The sequence below is a fragment of the Medicago sativa genome, chromosome 6 (genome assembly GCF_051527215.1).
Source record: "Medicago sativa cultivar Bolivia chromosome 6, Bolivia_mono, whole genome shotgun sequence".
NCBI classification, from domain to species: Eukaryota; Viridiplantae; Streptophyta; class Magnoliopsida; order Fabales; family Fabaceae; genus Medicago; species Medicago sativa.
In genome coordinates, this window is record NC_140754.1 from 96,767,487 (window position 1) to 96,788,126 (window position 20,640).

At 34.0% G+C, this 20,640-nt stretch overlaps 1 protein-coding gene and 1 long non-coding RNA gene across 5 annotated transcripts; both read left to right on the plus strand.

Annotated features, from left to right (window-relative positions):
* The first annotated feature begins 5,602 nt into the window (after positions 1-5,602).
* LOC146918624 (NAP1-related protein 1-like) lies at positions 5,603-9,403 on the plus strand. 2 transcript variants are annotated; one of them, XM_085720258.1, is made up of 5 exons: positions 5,603-5,714; positions 7,617-7,681; positions 7,892-7,984; positions 8,096-8,802; positions 8,951-9,403. In XM_085720258.1, the coding sequence occupies exons 2-4, from the start codon at positions 7,640-7,642 to the stop codon at positions 8,792-8,794; spliced, it is 834 nt and encodes a 277-aa protein (XP_085576384.1). In that variant the 5' UTR covers positions 5,603-5,714; positions 7,617-7,639; the 3' UTR covers positions 8,795-8,802; positions 8,951-9,403. The 2 variants fall into 2 exon arrangements, with proteins under 2 accessions (XP_085576384.1, XP_085576385.1); XM_085720259.1 differs by having other exon boundaries at positions 5,606-5,718.
* Positions 9,404-12,895: 3,492 nt separating this feature from the next.
* On the plus strand, positions 12,896-16,020 carry LOC146918625 (uncharacterized). Of its 3 annotated transcripts, none has more exons than XR_015016303.1 (3): positions 12,896-13,121; positions 13,226-15,191; positions 15,725-16,020. It is a non-coding gene; the product is annotated as an uncharacterized LOC146918625 (long non-coding RNA). The 3 variants fall into 3 exon arrangements; XR_015016304.1 differs by having other exon boundaries at positions 13,226-15,187; XR_015016305.1 differs by lacking the exon at positions 15,725-16,020 and having other exon boundaries at positions 12,899-13,121; positions 13,226-14,837; positions 14,937-15,561.
* Positions 16,021-20,640: the final 4,620 nt, after the last annotated feature.

A 20,640-nucleotide genomic window follows, 5' to 3' on the forward strand; every position in this document is an offset into this window, starting at 1 on the left:
TAAGGTTTTGGGAAGCTGAGGTTAGGAGCACGCCACCCTTAGGAACCCATTTATCCATCCATAAATTTGTCCGTCTACCATTTCCTATTTGCCAAAACACATGGCGTTGGAAATCATTCCAGATTCCCACCAAAGCTTTCCACAAAGGAGAATCGTAAGGCTGAGAGCTACAAGAAATCATGAGATCATTACTTCTGCCATACTTGCTAATAAGGACTTTACACCACAACTCATCTGGTTTGTTAACGAGGTTCCACATCATTTTCATTAGAAAAGCCTCATTCATATAACGTGGTCTCTTAAACCCCAAACCACCATTAGACTTAGGCCGACAACAAACATCCCAATTAACCAAATGTGGTTTTCGCCTCTGGTCAGAGTCTCCCCACAGGAAACCACGTTGAATTTTTTCAATTTCATCGCAAATAGTTTTCGGGATCTTTGCATACTGCATATGGTAATAAGGAATAGAGCTAATAACTGACTTTGAAAGAGTAATTCTCCCTGCTAGACTTAAACATTGTTGCTTCCATCCAGTAAGTTTATTCTGAATTTTCTCGACAATATGCTTAAAGTGACCTCTAGTGGATCTACCAGTAGCTAAATTAGCCCCCAAGTATCTACCCAAATTATTGACATGAGAAAAACCAGTATGAAGTAAGATTTCTTCACGGAGTTGGTTATCCACATTCTTAGAGAAATAAATTTGAGTTATATGATGATTTCTTCACGAAGTTGGTTATCTACCCAAATTATTGACATGAGAAAAACCAGTATGAAGTAAGATTCCATAGGATGGGGGGGGGGGGGGGAACTAATACTCACCGGTTTACTATCCAAAGTGCTTATAGGTTGCAACATGGGGATATCCATGCTCCAGAGGGCAATTGGAAATCTTTGTGGGATTGGAAAGGACCACACCGTATACAAACTTTCATCTGGTTGGCAGCTCAGGAGCGCAACCTTACCAACTTTCGGAGAAGCAAGTGGGGAGTGGGTATATCTCCAATTTGTACTAGATGTGGGAGAGATGATGAGACTACCATTCATGTGCTTCGTGACTGTGTCTACGCTACTCAGGTATGGCTCCGTTTGGTTCCGTCTAACTTTATGACTGATTTCTTTACTTTTGATTGCAGGAATTGGATTTTTGATAACATCAGGAAGCAGGGTATTGGTGGTCATAGTACAAATTGGAAGACAACTTTCATGACCACTTGTTGGTTCATGTGGACGTGGAGAAACAAAGCTATTTTTGAAGAGAATTTTCAGCAACCGAATAACCTTGTCTTGGTGATCCAAAATTTCGTTCAAAAGATAGATTTGTGTTCAAATCAACAACTTCATCGCAATTTTCCAATGAAGGAGACAATCTACATAGGTTGGAAGAAACCCCCTGAAGGTTGGATTAAACTCAATAGTGATGGTGCTTGCAAAGGAATTGGAGAATATTCAGGCTGTGGTGGCCTCTTTCGCGACACTGAAGGGAGATGGCTAAAAGGCTACATTCGAAAGATTGGAGTTTGTGATGCACTTAATGCTGAAATGTGGGGCATGTATCTTGGTTTGGAGATGGCTTGGCGAGAGAAAATTCCGCAACTTATTGTTGAAAGTGATTCTAAAATCTTGATTGACATGGTTACAGAAAACTGCAAGTTTAGTGGCTCAGTTCCCATATTGGTGCAACGCATTCGAAAACTCCTGGCTTTGGATTGGCAAGTCTGATTTCGTCATACCTGGAGGGAGGGTAATCGATGTGCTGATTGGTTGGCTAACTTTAGCTTTTCTCTAGACTCTTTTAATTGTATCATAATGGAGAATCCATCCAGTGAGCTCCGTAGACTTCTTTTTGATGACATCTCTGGCGCTTCTATGCCTAGGAATGTTCAGATAGCTTCTTAGTTTTCTTTTGGACCTTTGGCCCTCTTTTGTACCAAAAAAAAAAGTAATGTATTTCTTAAGTTCAATTCGGTATTGATCAGATAACGAAAAACATAAATCACAAGAATAACTAAATAATCGTATGTGGTGTTGGCTTAGGACCTTTGAGTGTGTTTCTCATAAGATCTGATGTTCGATTCTCGTCGTTGTAAATTTTAGCACGGGATAGTTAGGCTTCTTCAAAAGAAAAATTAAAGTACATCTAAGGAGCTTCATCTATTATCCTAAGCTAAAGAAAATTAACTACTCATAGTTTTAGAAATAACAACAATGGAAAAGAAGAAAACAACAATGGAAAAGAAGAAAATTACACATAAGAAGGATCTCAGTTGAATCTTCACTTCTTGTTTCCAAGGTTGAAATCTTCAATTTCGTAGCCTCTATAAGGTGCCAAATGTACTCTCTAGGAATCCAAAGTGTTAACCCTTATTTTCTCTAGGATATCCGTGCATATGAACGGGTGAGCATGTTGCGCTCTTTTTTTGGAAGCAAGTCGCAATCGCGTAGAAACTAAAAAAAATAGATCTTTGTATTGACATATGAATAAAAGAACAGACAGATGTTGTACAAAAGTTATTTCGGTTTTAAATATGAGTAAACCACTTTCCCCCCTCTCTCTAGGTTTCAAACCTCCTTCCCCCCTTTAATCCAATAACAGTCCGACCCAATGTAGCTTGCCGTCAGTGGTGGTGCGATGAGACCTCGTCTCCGCACCACCGTTCTCCTCCCCTTGTGTGCTCTGTTCTTGTCATCTGGTTAGCGGCTCCCTGTCCTGTGTATGTTTTGCCTCCGGTCTTGTCCTGTTCCTGCCTAAATCTGCTTAGATCTAGGACGTTTTTTACCTCTCAGCTTCGTCTTTTGTTCAACACGCGCTGTTCTTCTGTGTTTTTTGCTTTGGTTCGACTCTCTCCTCCACCACCGAACTTAGTTGTTTTCCGTTGAGGGTCAGAACGGAGGTTTCGTTTTTGGTGAAGTCTGTTTGCGGTTTGGGTGATATTTTGGTGTTCCGTTGGTGTGGTTTTGGGTGGTTCATGGTGGGGTGGTGGTGGATCTGTGACAGATCCGGTTCTAGGAGGGGAGGTTGTGGTGGTGGTGGCACGATGGTGATGGTGATGTGTGGTGGTGGTGATGCGTGGTGGTGGTAGAGACGGGTGGTGTCGTGCTGGTGGTGATGTGTTGTGCGGTGTGTGAACTTTTCCGGCGGCTGAAGGTGTCAGCGTTGGTGGGTGGTTTCGGGTGGAGTGTAGGTACTGACGGGATGGTCGGTGGTGGTGACGGACGTGTGGTGCGGAGGGGGCGATGTGTGGTGCTGATATGTGTGATCTATTTCTAACGGTTGTACGTGTGGCGACATCTTTTTCATTCACGATTAATCCTCCTTTAATGAACTTCTGGATCGTTTGTCGTCGTTAGGATCGTGGTGGTAGTGGTGGTTCGCGCCGGTGGCTGTGGTGCTTTAGATTTTACTTGTATGGTGGCAGACCCCCCGAGGTCACTGTGTGTTCGTTATTGTATCGTGGTTGTTTTTGGACTCGGATTTGGTGTCGGAATGGTTGGCGGACGGGAGCTTTATAAGGGGTAGGCTGGTGTTGTTTACTTGAGGAGGAGGGTGTTTGTTAGGGGTAGTTTCCGTTTGGAGGCAGCTTCTGCTACTCGTGTCCTTATCCGTCGTCACTAGCTCATGTTTGTGTTTGTTGGGGTTGTTAAGGTGTTAGGGTGTTTGGAGGAAGCGGGTCCCGTTCGAGATGTGTCTTCTCCTTTTGATTGGTTCGTTGTTTGCACTATCACATATCATGTCGTTTGTCATTCTTTTTGTGTGCTGGTTTCCAGTGGGCCGGTTACTTTTGCTTTGAGATCGGGAGTAGGTATCTAGCTGCAATCTTGTTTGGCGCGATTTGGTGTTTCTCTGGTGTACCGAAGGTGAGGGGTGCCCTTCTGTTTTGGTGCTAAAGTCTGGTGGGCCGATCACTTTTGATTCGAGATCGGGAGTCAGTTCGTTGGTTCGAGGTTGGATTTGGGCTTTTTATGGTTTCTTTCAGTGGATCGGAGGTCAAGAGATGGTGGAAGCTGAATGATCTTTCGGGGAGGAGCTTTTTGGATGTGGCTCAGCTTTGGTGTTTAGGTTTAGGAGTTTGTATTAGGGGTGTTTTTTACTTGGAGGTTTGGAGGTGAGTAGTGGCGATGGGTGGCATTGGATATCGTTTTTACAGTGGTCGCTTTCGTGAAGGGGTCTGTTTTAGGTGGATTTTGGTGGGTGTTGTCATTGGAGGGTTTTTAGGGTGTTTATTTTCGGGTGTTCCGCCTATATACGGCGCCTTTTGTTTGTATTCTCAATTTCACCGGTCTCTGTTCGTCTTGAGCAGGGATGTGGTTGTTTAATAATATTTGCTGATTCAAAAAAAAAAGAGTAAAAATATAGACATGATTATAGATTAGAAAAAATCGACCCTCATATTATTTTTTTTGAATCAAATCGACCCTCATATTAATATATAAGTTAAATTATTGACATATGTATAAATTAAAAAAAAATTCCCTTATTAATATATGAGTAAAAATATAGACACGTCAACATATTACAAAAAAAAATAGGTCCCCGTAATAATATATGAGTAAAAGTAAGACACATGTATAAACATAAAAAGTAAAATTAGGTGTTTGTATTAATATATGTATAAAAATATATAGTGAATTGATAAATAAAATGAAAAAAATATATTGGATCTGGGCTGGTGTGATATTTACCACACCAAACCTTGTTCAGGTCCGCCCATGGTAACAAACTACCAATTTTTTTTTTTTTTTTGGAAATAAATAAACTACCTACTAACATTTACCATTTTATCATAATATTAAAATGAGAAAAATCAAACAGCGATAATAGCTTAACACCCTTAATGTGTACACCCCTCTGTGTGACCATATTCTTTTAGTTGCGTGACCACTATTTATTCGGTTATTTAAGTGGAAAATTAGTCGTCACGCATTTTAGTTGCGTGAACACATTTTTTAACTTCTAAATTATGGAAAAATTGTGGTCACACAACTAAACAATTATGGTTAGCTGAAATTTAAAAGAAGTGTACATAAGATGTCAATATATCTTTATTCAACATCAAATGAAGCGTCAGCATTAAGTAGAGATTGATATAGATAGGCATATATGAAACAAAACAAGAATTTTATTGGAGAAATTAGTCACTTTAGTCCCTGAATGCAGATAAATTACAAAATAGTTCCTGAATGTAGACTCTGTTAGTCAATTTAGTCCTGAATGCAGACTCCGTTATTCAATTTAGTCCCTGAATGTAGACTCCGTAATCACTTTAGTCCCTGAAATTGACTAACAGAGTCTAAGGACTGTTTTACAATTTCTCTGCATTCAGAGACTAAAGTGACTACTTCTTTGCCATTCAGGGACTAAAGTGATTAATTTCCCAATTTTATATTAAAAATGAGTATATACTTCCTCCGGTCACATTTATAAGCAAAAAATGACTTTTTAGATACATTGAATAATTAATGTATTCGGTCACATTTATGTGTTAGATACATTAATTATTAGATGTACCTAAAAAGTTATTTTTTTGCTTATAAATGTAACCGGAGGAGTATATCATATGAATGTGGGGCCTCAATGATTGAGAATTAGGACATCGGGTATATATAGGAATGTGGGGCCTTCAGTAACAAAGTCCCTCCGCTCTCTCCGAAAACTTTTTCTCTCACAGTTTCTCGCCTTGTTCCGATCCGTCTTCTACTTCCTTTTCATTGTAAGTAAGTCTCTAAAACCCTAAATTCAACTCCAGACTATGATTTGTTGCCTTCATTTGTTAGTGTTTGGGTTTCGTCTAAGACGAAGAAGAACAACTTGCTGCTTTTTATGTTATTACTTGTGTCAGTGTCGTATCTCGTATCTGTGTTAGTGCTTTATAGATGTTAACTAAAGATGAATTGACTTGCATTGTATGGTGTCTACTGCCTTACTAACTAGTGTGTAATTTATGTATGACTAACATGTTGAAAAAAGGTTTTGAAAACTCTCATAAGCCATTTTCATTGGTTCTCCCAAATATTCTCTCAAAACTTATGTATTAGTTCAAATAAGTCAATTCAAACAGGCCCTAAGACTTCAATTGTTGTTAGTTAACCTCTAGTAACAACTATATACTCTTTTTTTTATTTCTAGTGTGTAATTTATGGTTTTGCATTACTATACTTGTATGTTAGTTACCCTCTGTAGCACATACACGACACGACACTGACACATGTATTCAGATAACTGATTTTGTCAAGTTATTACCGGTTTTGACGTGTTTGGTGTCTGTGTCAGTGTTTCTTAGATGTTAACTAAAGATGCATTGACTTGTATTGTTTATTCCCTCGCAAACTAGCGTGTAATTTATGTTTATGTTTGGCTAACATCACCGCAAAAAACGCGTTTAATTGTATTTGTGGGGGTTATTTTGGGGAGGTTTTACAAAATCCACGCAAATTGGGTTAAAAAGTGACACACCAATTTGTCAAAGTAACAGCTACTCCTTTAGATCAATTTCTTTGTTATTTGAGGATTAGGGTTTAAAATCTCTGAATTGTCTATTTTAATGAAATTAAACCCTTAATCACACTAAGTTGTGATTTTGGGTATTAGTGTTTCTAATTTAGAGGTTTTTTGATTTGCTGCCAATTTGTGATTTTGAGTTTTATGGTTGCTTTGAATTTTAATTGCTGCCATGTTTTTGATTCTGCAAATTGTGTTTTTCTCGTTAAATTAGTTTCTTGTTATAACATATATAAATATTTCAAAAATATGTACACAAAAATCAAGGTAACTTTTCATAAGAATTTTGGCTGTTGAGCCTTTTGAAGTGGTTAAGTTGCAAATTACTTTTACAATCTTGTGTTCATTGACAGTTTATGAACTCAAGTTTCATATGATTGATGCTATATTCCTTCTGCACTAATCAATGTTTGTGTACAATCTGACATTGTTGCCCGTTGCCATGAGACATAAGAAGCATGCGATTATTTATATGGTTTAGGTGTGGTTGTGTATGCTTTTGAAGAAATGATATACCCTACTAGTGTGTACAATCTTGTGTACTGAGTTTTGAATGTGTTGCTGAAAAATTTCTGTTTGCACAGATTGAGAGACATAAATTTTAGTATAACACATTGTTAGACAAAGGATTTAAAAGCAGATTAGTCTTAAGGTTTGACATGTATGGACCAAATATTTAAAGTAAAATAAGTTACAAAAGCTCAAGTTTGGATTGTTAAATCTGAGCCAATTGAAAGTTTCAAATTTTCATCTTTGTGGAGCTGTTCTGTTTTGCAAACCTTGTATTTTGTGTGTACTTGTTTTTGTTCATTCAATGTGTGACTAGTTTCAATTTGGTTTAATCGTGGATAGTAACCTTGTTATACCATAGCCATTTTAATGAATTAGTATTTTTTTTTCATTATAGTATTTGTTATTCCATAAGAAACTCTGGCATTAACCTTTGAATTAGTGGAAGAATTAGCTAATTTATTCGCCATTTTTACAAACAAATAGAAGGCGTTTTAATATTTCTCAGTCTATGTTGTAGTTTAGTGGGAAGTTGTAGTCAAAACATGTTTTACCTCAACCAAATTGAAAACACCCTAATTTTTCCTCTATGGTAACCCTACAGACAGACTCGCGTGCATCCAAACAATGGCCAAGAATTTGAAGAGAATCCAAGAGGAAATCGAAAAGGTATCCAATTTCACGCATTTTATTTTTCTGTACTGTTAGTTACATTGTTGTGTTTTTTTAGTGTTTTATTAATTTGTTCCTAAGACCCGACACAAATAAATAATTAACCAAAATCTACCTCTCGTTTTTGTGTTATCTGATGAGTGTTTTTAGCGTGCTTTGTTATTATTTTTATTGAATTTAACTGTGATGTGATAACTATGATCTTAGATGTACAAGGACGAGAGGACTGAAGTTCTGGGAAAAGAGCTGTATGATAAGCACGGGGAATGTCTCAAGCCTATCCCTAAATTTAGCTGCGATGTGAGTCTAAGAAATTGACCTCTTGTTTATGTGTTAAGTGATGAGTGTTTTTAGCGTGATTTATTATTATTTTTATTGAATTTAACTCTTATGTGATAATTATGATTTTAGATGTATAAGGATGAGAGGACTAGAGTTCTGGGAATAGAGCAGTATATCGATGTGAGGACTGAAGTTCCGGGAATAGAGCAGTATAAGGATGACAGGACTGAAGTTCTAGGAATGGAGCAGACACACGGTGAGAAACTGAAAGAGCTAATTGATAAGCGTGAGGAACTTCTCAAATCTATTCCCAAATTCTGGTCCCGTGCTTTTATGGCCCATCCAATCCTTGCTAGGCAATTGAACAACAAGGACCGTGAGATATTTGATGAGTACCTCAATTCTATCAAGGTTGAAGACAATCAAGATGCCAAATCAGGCTATTCAATCACCTTTAACTTTGATGAAAATCCATATTTTGATAATCCAAGCCTTGCAAAGTCTCTTACCTTCCATGAAGGAAAACTAAAAGAGGCTAAGGCTACAACTATACAATGGAAAGAGGGTAAAAGTATGCCCGATGAAGTTCCTGAGAGCGATGATGACAATGAAGTTTGTCCCGAGAAGGATGATGAGCTCGTGTATGAGGCGAAATTGACTGATTGGAGTTTCTTTAATTGGTTAAGTAGCAGTTGGGAGCAAAATGAAATCAGCTTTCCTGATCAGGTTGCAGATCTTATTAAGAACAAACTTTGGATTGATCCGTTCAAGTATTTACCTATTGACCTTGTGGAAACTGATGAGGATGGAGAATATCAAGTTGTGTAAAGTAAAAGGTACAATTTGATTTTATTGCAATAGTTTTAAACATGAGAATATTTTTAATAAAATTAAATAAATTTGTAGTAAAGTATTGAAGGCTAACTTTTTGGTTTGGTTTATTTCTATATTATGAGAAAGTTTAATTTGATTTTATTGGTACAGAGCAAGGGATCTGGGAAATACAAAATAGTTGCAGTTGAAGATAAGAAGTAGAAAGATTGGTAGCCGAGGTCTTTTATTAGTTGAAGATAAAAGGAGTTCTTTGTAGTTTATTTTAGCTTTTACTAATGCTTTTTAAGTGTTGAATCTTCGGATGAAGACCGATAACAGTGTTTATGTTGCTGGATTTGAACAATACAGTTGATCAGTGATCAACTTGGTGTTGACGATAGTTTATAAATTAACGAGTTAACATTATGCATACCTAAAAAAACGATTTAACATTATGCGCAAATGTCAATTGCTTTTGTTGAAGTTTGATTGCTGCAAATGTAATAATGCCAATCAATTGTGTTATGGATTAATGTCGATAGCTCATCACGTTTATGTTTGCCTGAAATTTTCTCCCCCAACCAGGGAGGGGATCTTAATATTAGTATGAGTTTTAGTGTATAATATTATGGTAAAATAATACTATTTGTAGGAATCAAGTATCTTTATCATCTTATGGTTTCATTCAAACTTACAAATTGAAGTGCATACTTCTCTCTGTCACAATGTACACTATTACCTAGAGAAAGAATATGTCATAGATTCAGTATCTATGGGATTCAGGGTCCGTTTGTTACAGATTAAAATAAAAGTGATTTTCACATAAAATAATTTAGAGATTATATTTTAGAGATTTTATGAAAAATCAGAATTTATTTTGTGTTTATTTACCATGATAAAAATCACTTTTTTTAAAGAAATAATTTGATTTGTTCATAAAAAAGATTTTTTGTTACAAAATTAGTTCAATCTTTTAAACCATATTTTCTCTCTCCTCTAAAAAAATCTAGTTTTTGAGAAGCTGCTCTTAACAACTTCTCATTTGAAGCTGTTTTTAGATTATTTTTAGATTCTGATTTTTTTAAAAAGCTGTAACAAAAAGTGTTAAAAGGTGATTTTTTTTCCTGAAAAAAGCTATAACAAATAGGCTCTCAAATGCATAAGATGAACTATAAAATTCACTATAGATATTTCTTGGTGGAACAAACATTTCCCTGTCACTAGGAGACTCCATTTTAACATATTGTTTCAGCTCAGCTAACACAACACTCATTGTTGGTCTCTGAATTGAGGTTTATGCAGTGCATACAACAAACTCAAGATATTTGTTGGTGGAACAAATATTTCCTTATCAAGTTGTGGTCCTACAAACTCAAGTATGCGTATTGAAGGCTTGCCTTTTTTTTCTTTTTTTTTTGTCAAGTATCTTAGTGGCTAGAGCTCAAACATTTTAAATGTAGAGAAGTGAGGTGTCTGGGCTTCAAACATCGGCCCCTGCATATAATATGCAATATCCCTACCAACTGGCTTGCCTTTTATCACGGCAGGGAGGTCTGTGATTAATTCCAACAAAACAATTCCATAGGCTTGAGATATCAATTTTTTCATTAATGTTCCTTAATTTGTAGTACCTGTATGATTGGCAAAGTAGTTAATTTCGTATGGCAAATCAACGATAAGATTATTTTTTTTTGACAAAAAATCAACGATAAGATGAAATTCTATTTGTATATCTCCAATATTTATTTGAACTTTACTCATGATATGCAATATGCACTTATATTACTATCTCGATACATTTATGAAAATAACTTATGACATGAAAGACTTATATTACTATCTTTGAGGACCAAAATGCAAAATTATAACAATGATTTTTTTTTGAAAATCTTAACTTTTAGGTATCATTTAAAATTCTCTAAATTTAACTTGAACAAAATTATTCAAAGTATCATCCAAACAATGAAATTCACCTCAAAGTATTTAAATTTCCTCAAAACATTACCTAATTCAAACACTCTCTTAAGCTACAGAGATTTCTAAATTTCATTTTCACACTCCATAAATATTTTATTTACGTTATTATGAGGTAGTCGACGTATGGATCGGCTAGCATTTAAGTTACTTTAGAGTCGATTTCGTACACTATGAAAAAACAATAGTAAGTTTTCTCGATCTTCTGATGAAGCATTCCTCTTTTTGCTTATGTTAATTTTGCAAGTTTATTATGTGATAAAATATCTATGGAGCAACATGATGACCTTGTATCACGTATCGCACATATGATCTTAGGGTGATCAATGGAACAACTTGACATCTGGAGGGACGTTAGATCCCATCGAACTAACCACTTAAAGAAAACTCTTATCTCATAACTGATAATTGGTGAGAATTAATCCAACAAGAAAATAGATGGGATTCAATGAATCTTAATCACCGCTAAAATTTGCAATCAAAACCTTTAATTTTCTGCAATCAACTCACCCGATTTGCGCAATCAAATCAAAGTTGCAAACTATCCCCATTCTATTTCTTTTATTTATTGTTTTAATTAGTTTAGGTAGTTGTCTAGTTGAAACGACAATTTCTGTAGAGACGATTTTACTTACTACTTTATTACTTGAAAATAGTTTCTTGCATTGATCGAATTTAGTCATCAATGATTAGGGTGCATCTTTCATTCTTTTGCATGACGCTGATGATTTATATTTATATGTTGTGTATGGTTTATATTATGTATAAGTAATATTCTTTACTCTACCGGTGTTACTTTCTTGGATATGATTTCTTACTTCATATGTTTTCATGTGATACTTTCGCATTGTTGTGTAGGTAGATGAAACGATGAAAACACTTGAAGAGGAGATGGAATCTTAAGCTACTGAGTTATCTAGATTTCATTTTCACAATCCATAAAATTTTATTTACATTATTTTGAGGTAGTCGACGTATAGATCGGCTAGCGTTTCAGTTACTTTAAAGTCAATTTCGTACACCATGATAAAACAATAGTAAGTTATTTTTGATCTTTTAATGAAACATTCCTCTTTCTGCTTATGTTAATTTCACATGTTTATTGATAAAAATATATGGAGCAACATGATGACCTTGTATCACGTTGCGCACATATGATCTTAGGGTAATCAGAGAAATAACTTGCCAACTAGAGGAACGTTAGATCTCATCAAACTATCCACTTAAAGAAACCCCTTATTTCATAACTAATAATTGATGACAAGTAATCCAACAAAGAAATAGAGGGGATTCAATGAATCATAATTACTGCTAAAATTTGCAATCAAAACCTTTAATTTACCACAATCAACTCAACTGATTTGCGCAATCAAATCAAACTTGCAAACTCCCCCCATTTTATATTTTTTATTTACTATTTCAATAAGTTTAGATAGTTGCCTAGTTGAAATGACAATTCCCGTAGAGACGAGTTTACTTACTACTTTATTACTTGAAAACGGTTAGGTGCACTTGCTGAATTTAGTCATAAATGATCAGGGTGGATCTTTCATTCTTTTGCATGATGTTGATGATTGATGTTTATATGTTGTGTATGGTTTATATTATGTATAAGTAATTTTCTTTACTATATGCTAATGTTACTTTCTTGGAAATGATTTCTCACTTCATATGTTTTCATGTGGATACTTAAACACTTGAAGATGAGATGGAATTTTAAGCTACAAAGTTATCTAAATTTCATTTTTACACTCCATGCATAGATATTTTTTTACGTTATTATGAGGTAGTCGATGTATGGATCGGCTAGCATATAAGTTAATTTAGAGTCAATTTCGTACACTATGATAAAAGAATAGTAAGTTTTCTCCATCTTTTAATGAAGCATTCCTCTTTTTAATTATGTTAATTTCACATGTTTATTATGTGATAACTTATATGTTTGTGAATGTTTCAAATTGATATTTTTTCTTGTATTTTTTATTAGATTCTATATTTAAGCTCTTTCTCGGTAAATTGTGTCACATGTTCCCAATTTATTTATTAATTATTTGTAGTTTACCTTTTTCTAACTCGAAAGGTTAAAATAAAAATTCTTTCATATAAATGGAATTTTTTTATGTGACCTCCTGACTAATTTTGTCAAGGGACAAACATAAAACTTCAATGTAGTTAAGAGACATTTTACTAAGCCTTATAACCATTATTTAATTATTATAATGAAATCGTGTGCTTTATACATTATAAATTCATCAAATCCTTTTTAATTTGTTTCATGCAAAAGGGATAAATATGGCTAAAGTCACTAACTATGTTTATTCTACGGTCCTCTTTCTTTCACTATTTTTCATTGCAATGAACGATGCCGGTAAGTCATTTTTCATTATTTTTCAATTTTATTCTTTACTTATGTCCTAACCTTTTATCCCCCTTTAATTAGTAACATTTTTATCCTCTCCTTTATCATTACAGCAATTTTTGAATGTCGTGAGGACTCTCATTGTGTAACGAAAATTAAGTGTGTGCCTCCTCGGAAACCGGAATGTAGGAATTATGCATGTGGATGTTATGATTGAAATAAATATCGCTAATAATAAAATGTTCCATGTGTAGGAATTACAGATGTGTTTGTTATAATTCAAATAAATATTGCTGAAGATGAAATGTTCTGTGACATGTCATTTAACCAATGATTCAACATTGAATAATTGAATTTGTTTTGTATTTATTTCCCTTTAATAATCTCACATATTTTGTGCTCCTTGATGATGGTAATTAAAATACATAGCGCACTAAATAATATTATTTAGATTGTTTTCTTTGTCTTCATTTTATAATAATATATTGGCAGTTACTTTAGATAATTGTAGGATACAGTTAAATACTTAAATATATAATAAATTCAACAACTTTTTATTATAGTTTAATATTATCAAAATTGAACCAATACTCTGTCAAAAAAAAAAAAATTGAACCAAGACAATTTTATTTTTTTTGACAAAATTGAACCAATACAATTAAAAGTACATAAACGACATATCCCCTAAAAAAAGCATAAATGATATATACTAACAATGTAACACACAATTTTTTCAGATAGCGAATATGTCTTTTTTATTGTTTTAAAACAGTTCATAAGCTTTCACTAAAAGATTTCATGGTCATTTTTTTTTTTGACAAAAGAATTTATGGTCATCTTTAATATAAAATTAGATTAAAAATAACTTTATTTCGAAAGCGTTTTACAAAATGACAACCTGAATCAAATACTATATTTTATTAATCATTTTCGGGCCATGAGTCTCAAAATCCAATCATAGACTTTTTTAAAAAATAAAATGAAATAGTGTATAAGCATTCATTTTCCATTTCAATATCATTTACACCTAATAGCAAGTTTGGTTACGCGTCCAAAATACCAATCTCGCATTTCGATGCCAATTTCACCGCAATTTTAATAAGCTACATATTTGAAGTTATTGCCTCTTCATGTGAGTCTCACAACTCTACATTATTGTCTTGCACTCTATTTTAGGATATTAAATCACAGCTATACAATTAGAAGTTAACTGGTTTTTACTAGCAAGTTAATAGTTTTTTTATTAGAGTTAATTCTGACATTAATAGTTTTATTACAGAGTTAATTTGGCAGATTTAAACTAGTTTTGTCTATGTAATTTCATTTCAGTCAATTTTATATATCAATGAGAATGCTTTTGAGAAATAGCAGTTTCCTTCTAATACTCTACCCTTTCTTTAACCTTTAGTTATTGTCTTCCTCTAATAAATTTATTGAACCAACTAGTAAAACTCTATAATTTATCTATAATATATATAGTTGAGACCGATTTGATCAAGCAAGTTTTACAAATGCATTTCTAATTAACTCTCCTCTCTTCCTGCAAAAAGGAAGTGAGGGTATAAATATAGGGGAAAGATCTAAAAACTTTGTCTTGGAACTCGAAGAAAATTAAATATTGCACCAATTATCCTATTTCTCAATGGTGATCAGTACCAAGAGCTTATCTTGGGTTGATAGACTAACCTGCTGCAGTTTAAAGAGGCTCGAGCGAGTAATTCAAGGGTGAGCTGTTTGAGATAGCTGGTTTTGTAAAGTGCGAATAGATTGTCTGAGTTTTAACCATCAACTTTACATATTTTCGAGTTGATTTTATAATATCAGCGGTGCTTCTAGTCAAGGGATGGCGAATCGGAAGAATTGGCAGGATATCGTTTGGTCCTTTGAAGTGTGCTTGATAGCAGGTGTGGTCCTTTGCATATTTTAGTTAGGGTGCAGTGGAACATTGTGACTGGTTTGTAATTTAGTGTGAAGATTAATTGGTAGCAATGATATCATCATATCTGAGTCATTCATTCTGTCTCCGAGCTCGATCTTCTTCTCTCACATTTCTGATACATCCTCCAGTCCTCATCGTAAGTAAGTCTCGGAAACCCTAATTCAACTTCTCTTTCATATGTTTTTTGTCTTCAATGGTTAAGGTTTAGGGTTTTGTCTAGCCCTCTTATATTTCTTTCCCATTAAGACTTCACTTGTTGCTTTATATGTACTTCATAATAATATGTCAAAAATTATCGGTCTTTGTAATGTCAAAAGCATAAACCTTGTATCTCTTAGGTTTCCAACTCAGAATTAGTTACTTTAGTTAGTTAAGGTGTTAACCCAATTATGGTTATGGTTAGTGGTTAGTTAGTTATTAACTAACTAGTGTATGGTCATATGGTTAGTGTAATTGATATTACTCATATCTCTCACATTCAATAATAAAGGGTTTTATCGTTCCTTTCTAGTTTCCTCTCGAAAGTGTGAGTGTGTGGAGATCATTCTGATCTCAGTTCAGAACGTTCTGAAGTATCCAGAAGATTCTAATCTTTCTCTCGTATCTGTATGTGCATGTTCTGTTATCATTTAATTTACTGGTTAATGTTGTTTAATTTGTACCTGCTTATTAGGAATCACATACTATGACTTAGCCGGTGTTTGGTATAGTGGTGGTGTGAGTGCAGCCGTGCGTTTAGTGTGAAGCTCAAATATGTAGCTTTTTAAAATTGCGGTGAAATCAAATTCGAAACGCGAGATTGGTAATTTGGACGCGTAACCGAACTTGGTATTAGGTGTAAATGATATTGTAATGGAAATCGAATACTTATACATTATTTCATATTTTATGTTTTTTTTTACAAAGTGTATGATTGGATTTTGAAACTCATGGCCCAAAAACGATTAATAAAATATAGTATTTAATTCAGGTTGTCATTTTGTAAAATGCTTTGGAAAGAAAAATATTTTTACTCCGATTATATATATATATATATGAGTCAGGATCCATTGACACCAGGTGTCAACGGATTCGTTGACACCAAATCTTAACCATCTATCTTTTCTAATCAATGGCTAATAATAGTTTTTGAAATTAACTCTTGTGAGTATTAATTAGTGAATCGTTTTCCGTTCCATACTTTCTTTCTTTTTTCTTCCAATTATTGAAACTCAAACTATTGTTTTTTTCTTGTCAAAATTAGTAAAACCCAATTTGAAAGAGATTGAAAATTCGGTTTTCTACTCCAAATCCAATCATCGGTATTCTTTCTTCACCTTGATTCCTCATTGGTTAATTCCTCCCATATGGATCACAAACTTTATGCAAACATATCCCTCTTTTGTTAAACTTAATTTCTATAAAATTTATGAAATTGATCGCCAAAATCAAAAGTTATTAAATCAGTGCACACAAGAATTAACAATTATTATCTTTGGTTGAAGTGAATAAAAAATTGGCTGTGTAGAATTTCAAATCTGAGAGAAGAACCGATTTCAAGTGAATAATGGTATATGGCAAGAGAAAGGATGAGAAGAAAAAAAAGAGGTACTAAGGTTGGAAACATGGATGATAGATGGAAGAAAGCGGAAGAACATAAAATAATAGGTTGGAAGCATGAAGCTTTAAGGAAGAATGTGAATGAGATTGATGAGAGAGAATATAATAAATAGCCTTAAAAGTGAGATATAAAATACTGAATGCCCACATTAAGATTTTGATGAATAATTATTGACATTTAGATTTAGAGAAATGAACACTTAAGATTTGGTGTCAACGAATCCGTTGACACCTGGTGTCAATGGATCCTATCTCTCTCTCTATATATATGAGTCAGGATGGTGTCAACGGATTCGTTGACACCAAATCTCAACTGTACATTATATTTAATCATAGACTCGCAATAATTTCTAAGTTAACTCATAGTGTGCATCCTTTATCTTAATCTCACACTATTATTGTTTTCAATCATTCAAAAACTCAGATTGCATACATGATGCATCATGATTTATTCTTGTTTACATCCGGATCTATTCTCTCTTAGTTAATTCCTCACATCAATCGCAGCTCATGAAGAAAACGGTGAATTTAGGGGTATATTGGATGATATTTTCTCTAGTGATGTGATTTTATGTCTGAGAAATTGAGAATCGATCACAGCTCATGACTTATCACTATTAAAATGGTTAGTTTGTAAATCATAGAAAATAATTACTCATTTGAATGCAAATTATATCTATATTTAAAATTAATTTTAAAAAACCTTTAAATTGAATTGCTGCTAATTCCTGGTGTACAAACAAAAAATCAAGAGTTGTCTATCCCATCCCATATGAATTGAAATTTTCATGATATCGATCCCAATATGCGGAAGCTGGTGAAACTAGGGTATTTTAGATGAGTTTTTTACTAGCGAAGGGAATTTTGGTGTCGAAATTGAAAGAGGTGAGAAGAAACATCATCTCATCTGATTTTGAATTTTAGCATATGGTTTCAATTGATCAACATAGAAAACCCTTTAAATTAAATTGAGTAGAAATGTGATTTCATTGAACTTTAGTGTGTGTTGATGGCAGAAAAATTAAACATAAACCCTTTAAATTACATGCTAGCTAATGTTTCATTCAAGTGAAGGATAAACATAAAAAAAAAAAAATTAACCATGAAATAATTCTTTTGTGTGATAACATAGTGCAGGACATCTCATTGAGAAGAAGATGGGTCTCTTTTAGGAAACAAGAGGATTTTTAGGAAAGGAAAATATTGAATGTTGAATGTCCACATTATGATTTTATTAAATAAATTCTAACCTTTGGATTAAGAGTAGTGAACGCTTGAGATTTGGTGTCAACAGATTCGTTTATTTATCTTAGATAGGACTATACAATTGATGAGGTTGTTGGGACGTTTCTAACTTAATTACTTTATCCCTCCGATGGCTAACTGCACCTACTGATCGCACGGTGATCCTTATGTGCGGGGTCTTGCTAATTCAAAGGTAATTGAAAAATAAACTTAAATTGGCTTTCCAGTTTTTCCCAAGACAATGAATTAAAGTCCAATGTTACGTTAGGTCTGCCCATCTATGAATCTTAGGACACTCATAGCACACCCTCTTTACGCTCGTAGTAGTTCTACAAACGGGCAGCCCTAATCGACGTCTACCTTACTAAGGGTTTCAAGAGAATAGTTCGATAAATGTTTATTCCCCGAAGACGCTTGTTTCCCTAATTACTAACCAGTTACATCCTAGGTTCAGTCGAGTTACTACTCAGTTTTAGTAATGTCACCTCCAAAGTATTTACTACTAGGGCCAACTCTCTTTCAGTATCTTTCGCTAGTTAATAATCACTTACTTCCTAGACAAATAGTTACTAGTATAATGCTATAAATATCAAGATATAGGCATCAAGATAGTAATAACAAAGTTAGGCCCTATCACAACCTAAGTACCTAATCTAGGGTTACGCTCCTTTGAAATTAATCACTAAATCAGGAACTTAATAGCGAACATAAAATAAATAAAATAAACGAAATATTATATTAAATAAATATCCAACAAAAATAAACAGTTTCATCTTAGAACTCTAACCTAAAAAGATTTAGTTACAAATGGTAACTAAAAACAAATTACTAAAGATATAAACATACCCTAGAAAATCAAGGAGAAGGTAGAAATTCGCCCGAAGCTCCAAAGTTGCCTTCCTCTTGAACTGCCACAGTTTTGAATGAGGAAGGCTAGTATTTATAGTGAGAGTTTTTACCTGAGTTTGGGCTAAAAGTGAGGGCTTTGCCCAACACGGAAGCAGGAAAACACTGTTGCCCCCACATTTTTACATGCACGGGGAACATGCCAAATGCCCTAGGCGCATGTGAGTGAGGAAAAAGGAACGCCTAGGCGCATGGCTTGCCAAATACATGCCCTAGGGATTTTTTTCATGCCCTAGGCACATGGGTCTCTTCCTGGGCCCAATTCTCTGATTTTCCGTCGTTTTCGGTCTTCGTCTTCAAATAACTTGCCTCGGAAGTCTTCTGAGGCCTCTTGAATCTTCATTCTTGGTTTTCCAAAGTTGTCCCAATTCTTCAGATGTTGTTGATTTTCCGATTTGCATGATTTTTTCGTGAATTTCTTCAAAAACCCCCTAAAATTGCTATGTTTCGGGAAAACTAGAATTACAGACTCAACTATAGAAAACATTACAAAAGTCGTGAAATCATAGGCAATTGTTCTAATACTCCTCATTTTTGTTGCTAAATCCTACTGAAAATATCTGAAAAACATGATAAGAATAACGTAAGATGACCTGTCATCAAACACCTTCTTTTCTCTTAAGTCATGTGGCCATTGATAGATAATGATACACTACTTGACTCAATAAATCAAAAACTACAATTTATATAAAATAATTCTGAATTAAATATGAAATTAATAAATTTGATTGAAAACTTCATTGAAAGTACTCTAAAAATATGGTATGACAGTCTAAAAATATAGTATGACAGACTGTCATCAATGGTTGTGGTTAGTGCTTAGTTAGTTAATAGCTAACTAGTGTATAGTCCAATGGTTAGTGTAATTGATGATATCATCATATCTCTCACATTCAATAATAAAGAGTGTTGGAACAAAATGTATTTAACATTGTTATACCCTAATTTTGGACCTAAAAATACTTGTCCAATTCTTCTTTTCTTGCATTTCAAGTCATTTGAACTGTCTCTGACCAATTACATCTTTCTCTGCATTTTATTTCAATATTACTTGCAAAATTCCTATAAAAGGGTATTTTAGTCATTTCCTATGATTAAATTCCTTTCAGTCTTTGAAAATTGGTTTGAGTCCTTTTAAATAGTTTGAGTAAGTCTTTGTTTCCATTCTATGTCAAAATCCATTTCAAAAAAAATTGCATTTGAAGTCATTTTGAGTCAGTTTAGCCCCTAGGGGCATTTTAGTCTTTTCATGTGTTAAAACCCTGTTTAAATTCTAAAATTTGCCTCTGAGTCTTTTAATTTTGCTTGCATACACTCTTGCTTCAATTCTCTGTTAAAAAACCATTTTAAAATTGCATTTGAGTCGTTTCGAGTCGTTTTAGTCCCCAGGGGCATTTTGGTCATTTCACACGAAATTTTGGCAGAGAGAGGTTACTTTAAAGTACCTCATTTAAGTAATTGGTTCATTTTAGTCCATTTTGTGTTTTTTATTGGTTCCACTTTACGTTTTTTCCAATTTACCAATTTTATTCCAATTTTATTGTTATTTTCATTTCAATCCCCAAACTTTTAGGAATTGCACTTTGGTCCTTGTATGCCATTTTATTTCTTTTAAGGTTTTTTTATATAGTCCTTTAAGTCAAACTTTTACTTTCAGTCTTTTTTAGGTCAACTGCAGATTAGTCCTTTTTATTTCGTATTTTGCATAATGGCCCTTTTAGTTTTAGAAATTGCAGATTGGTCCCTAAGTCCAGAATCCAGTCCAAAGTTTGTTACAAAGTCCAAGCATACGTGGCAGTCCCACATTGGTCCAGAACATCACACTTGGCCTATAAATGA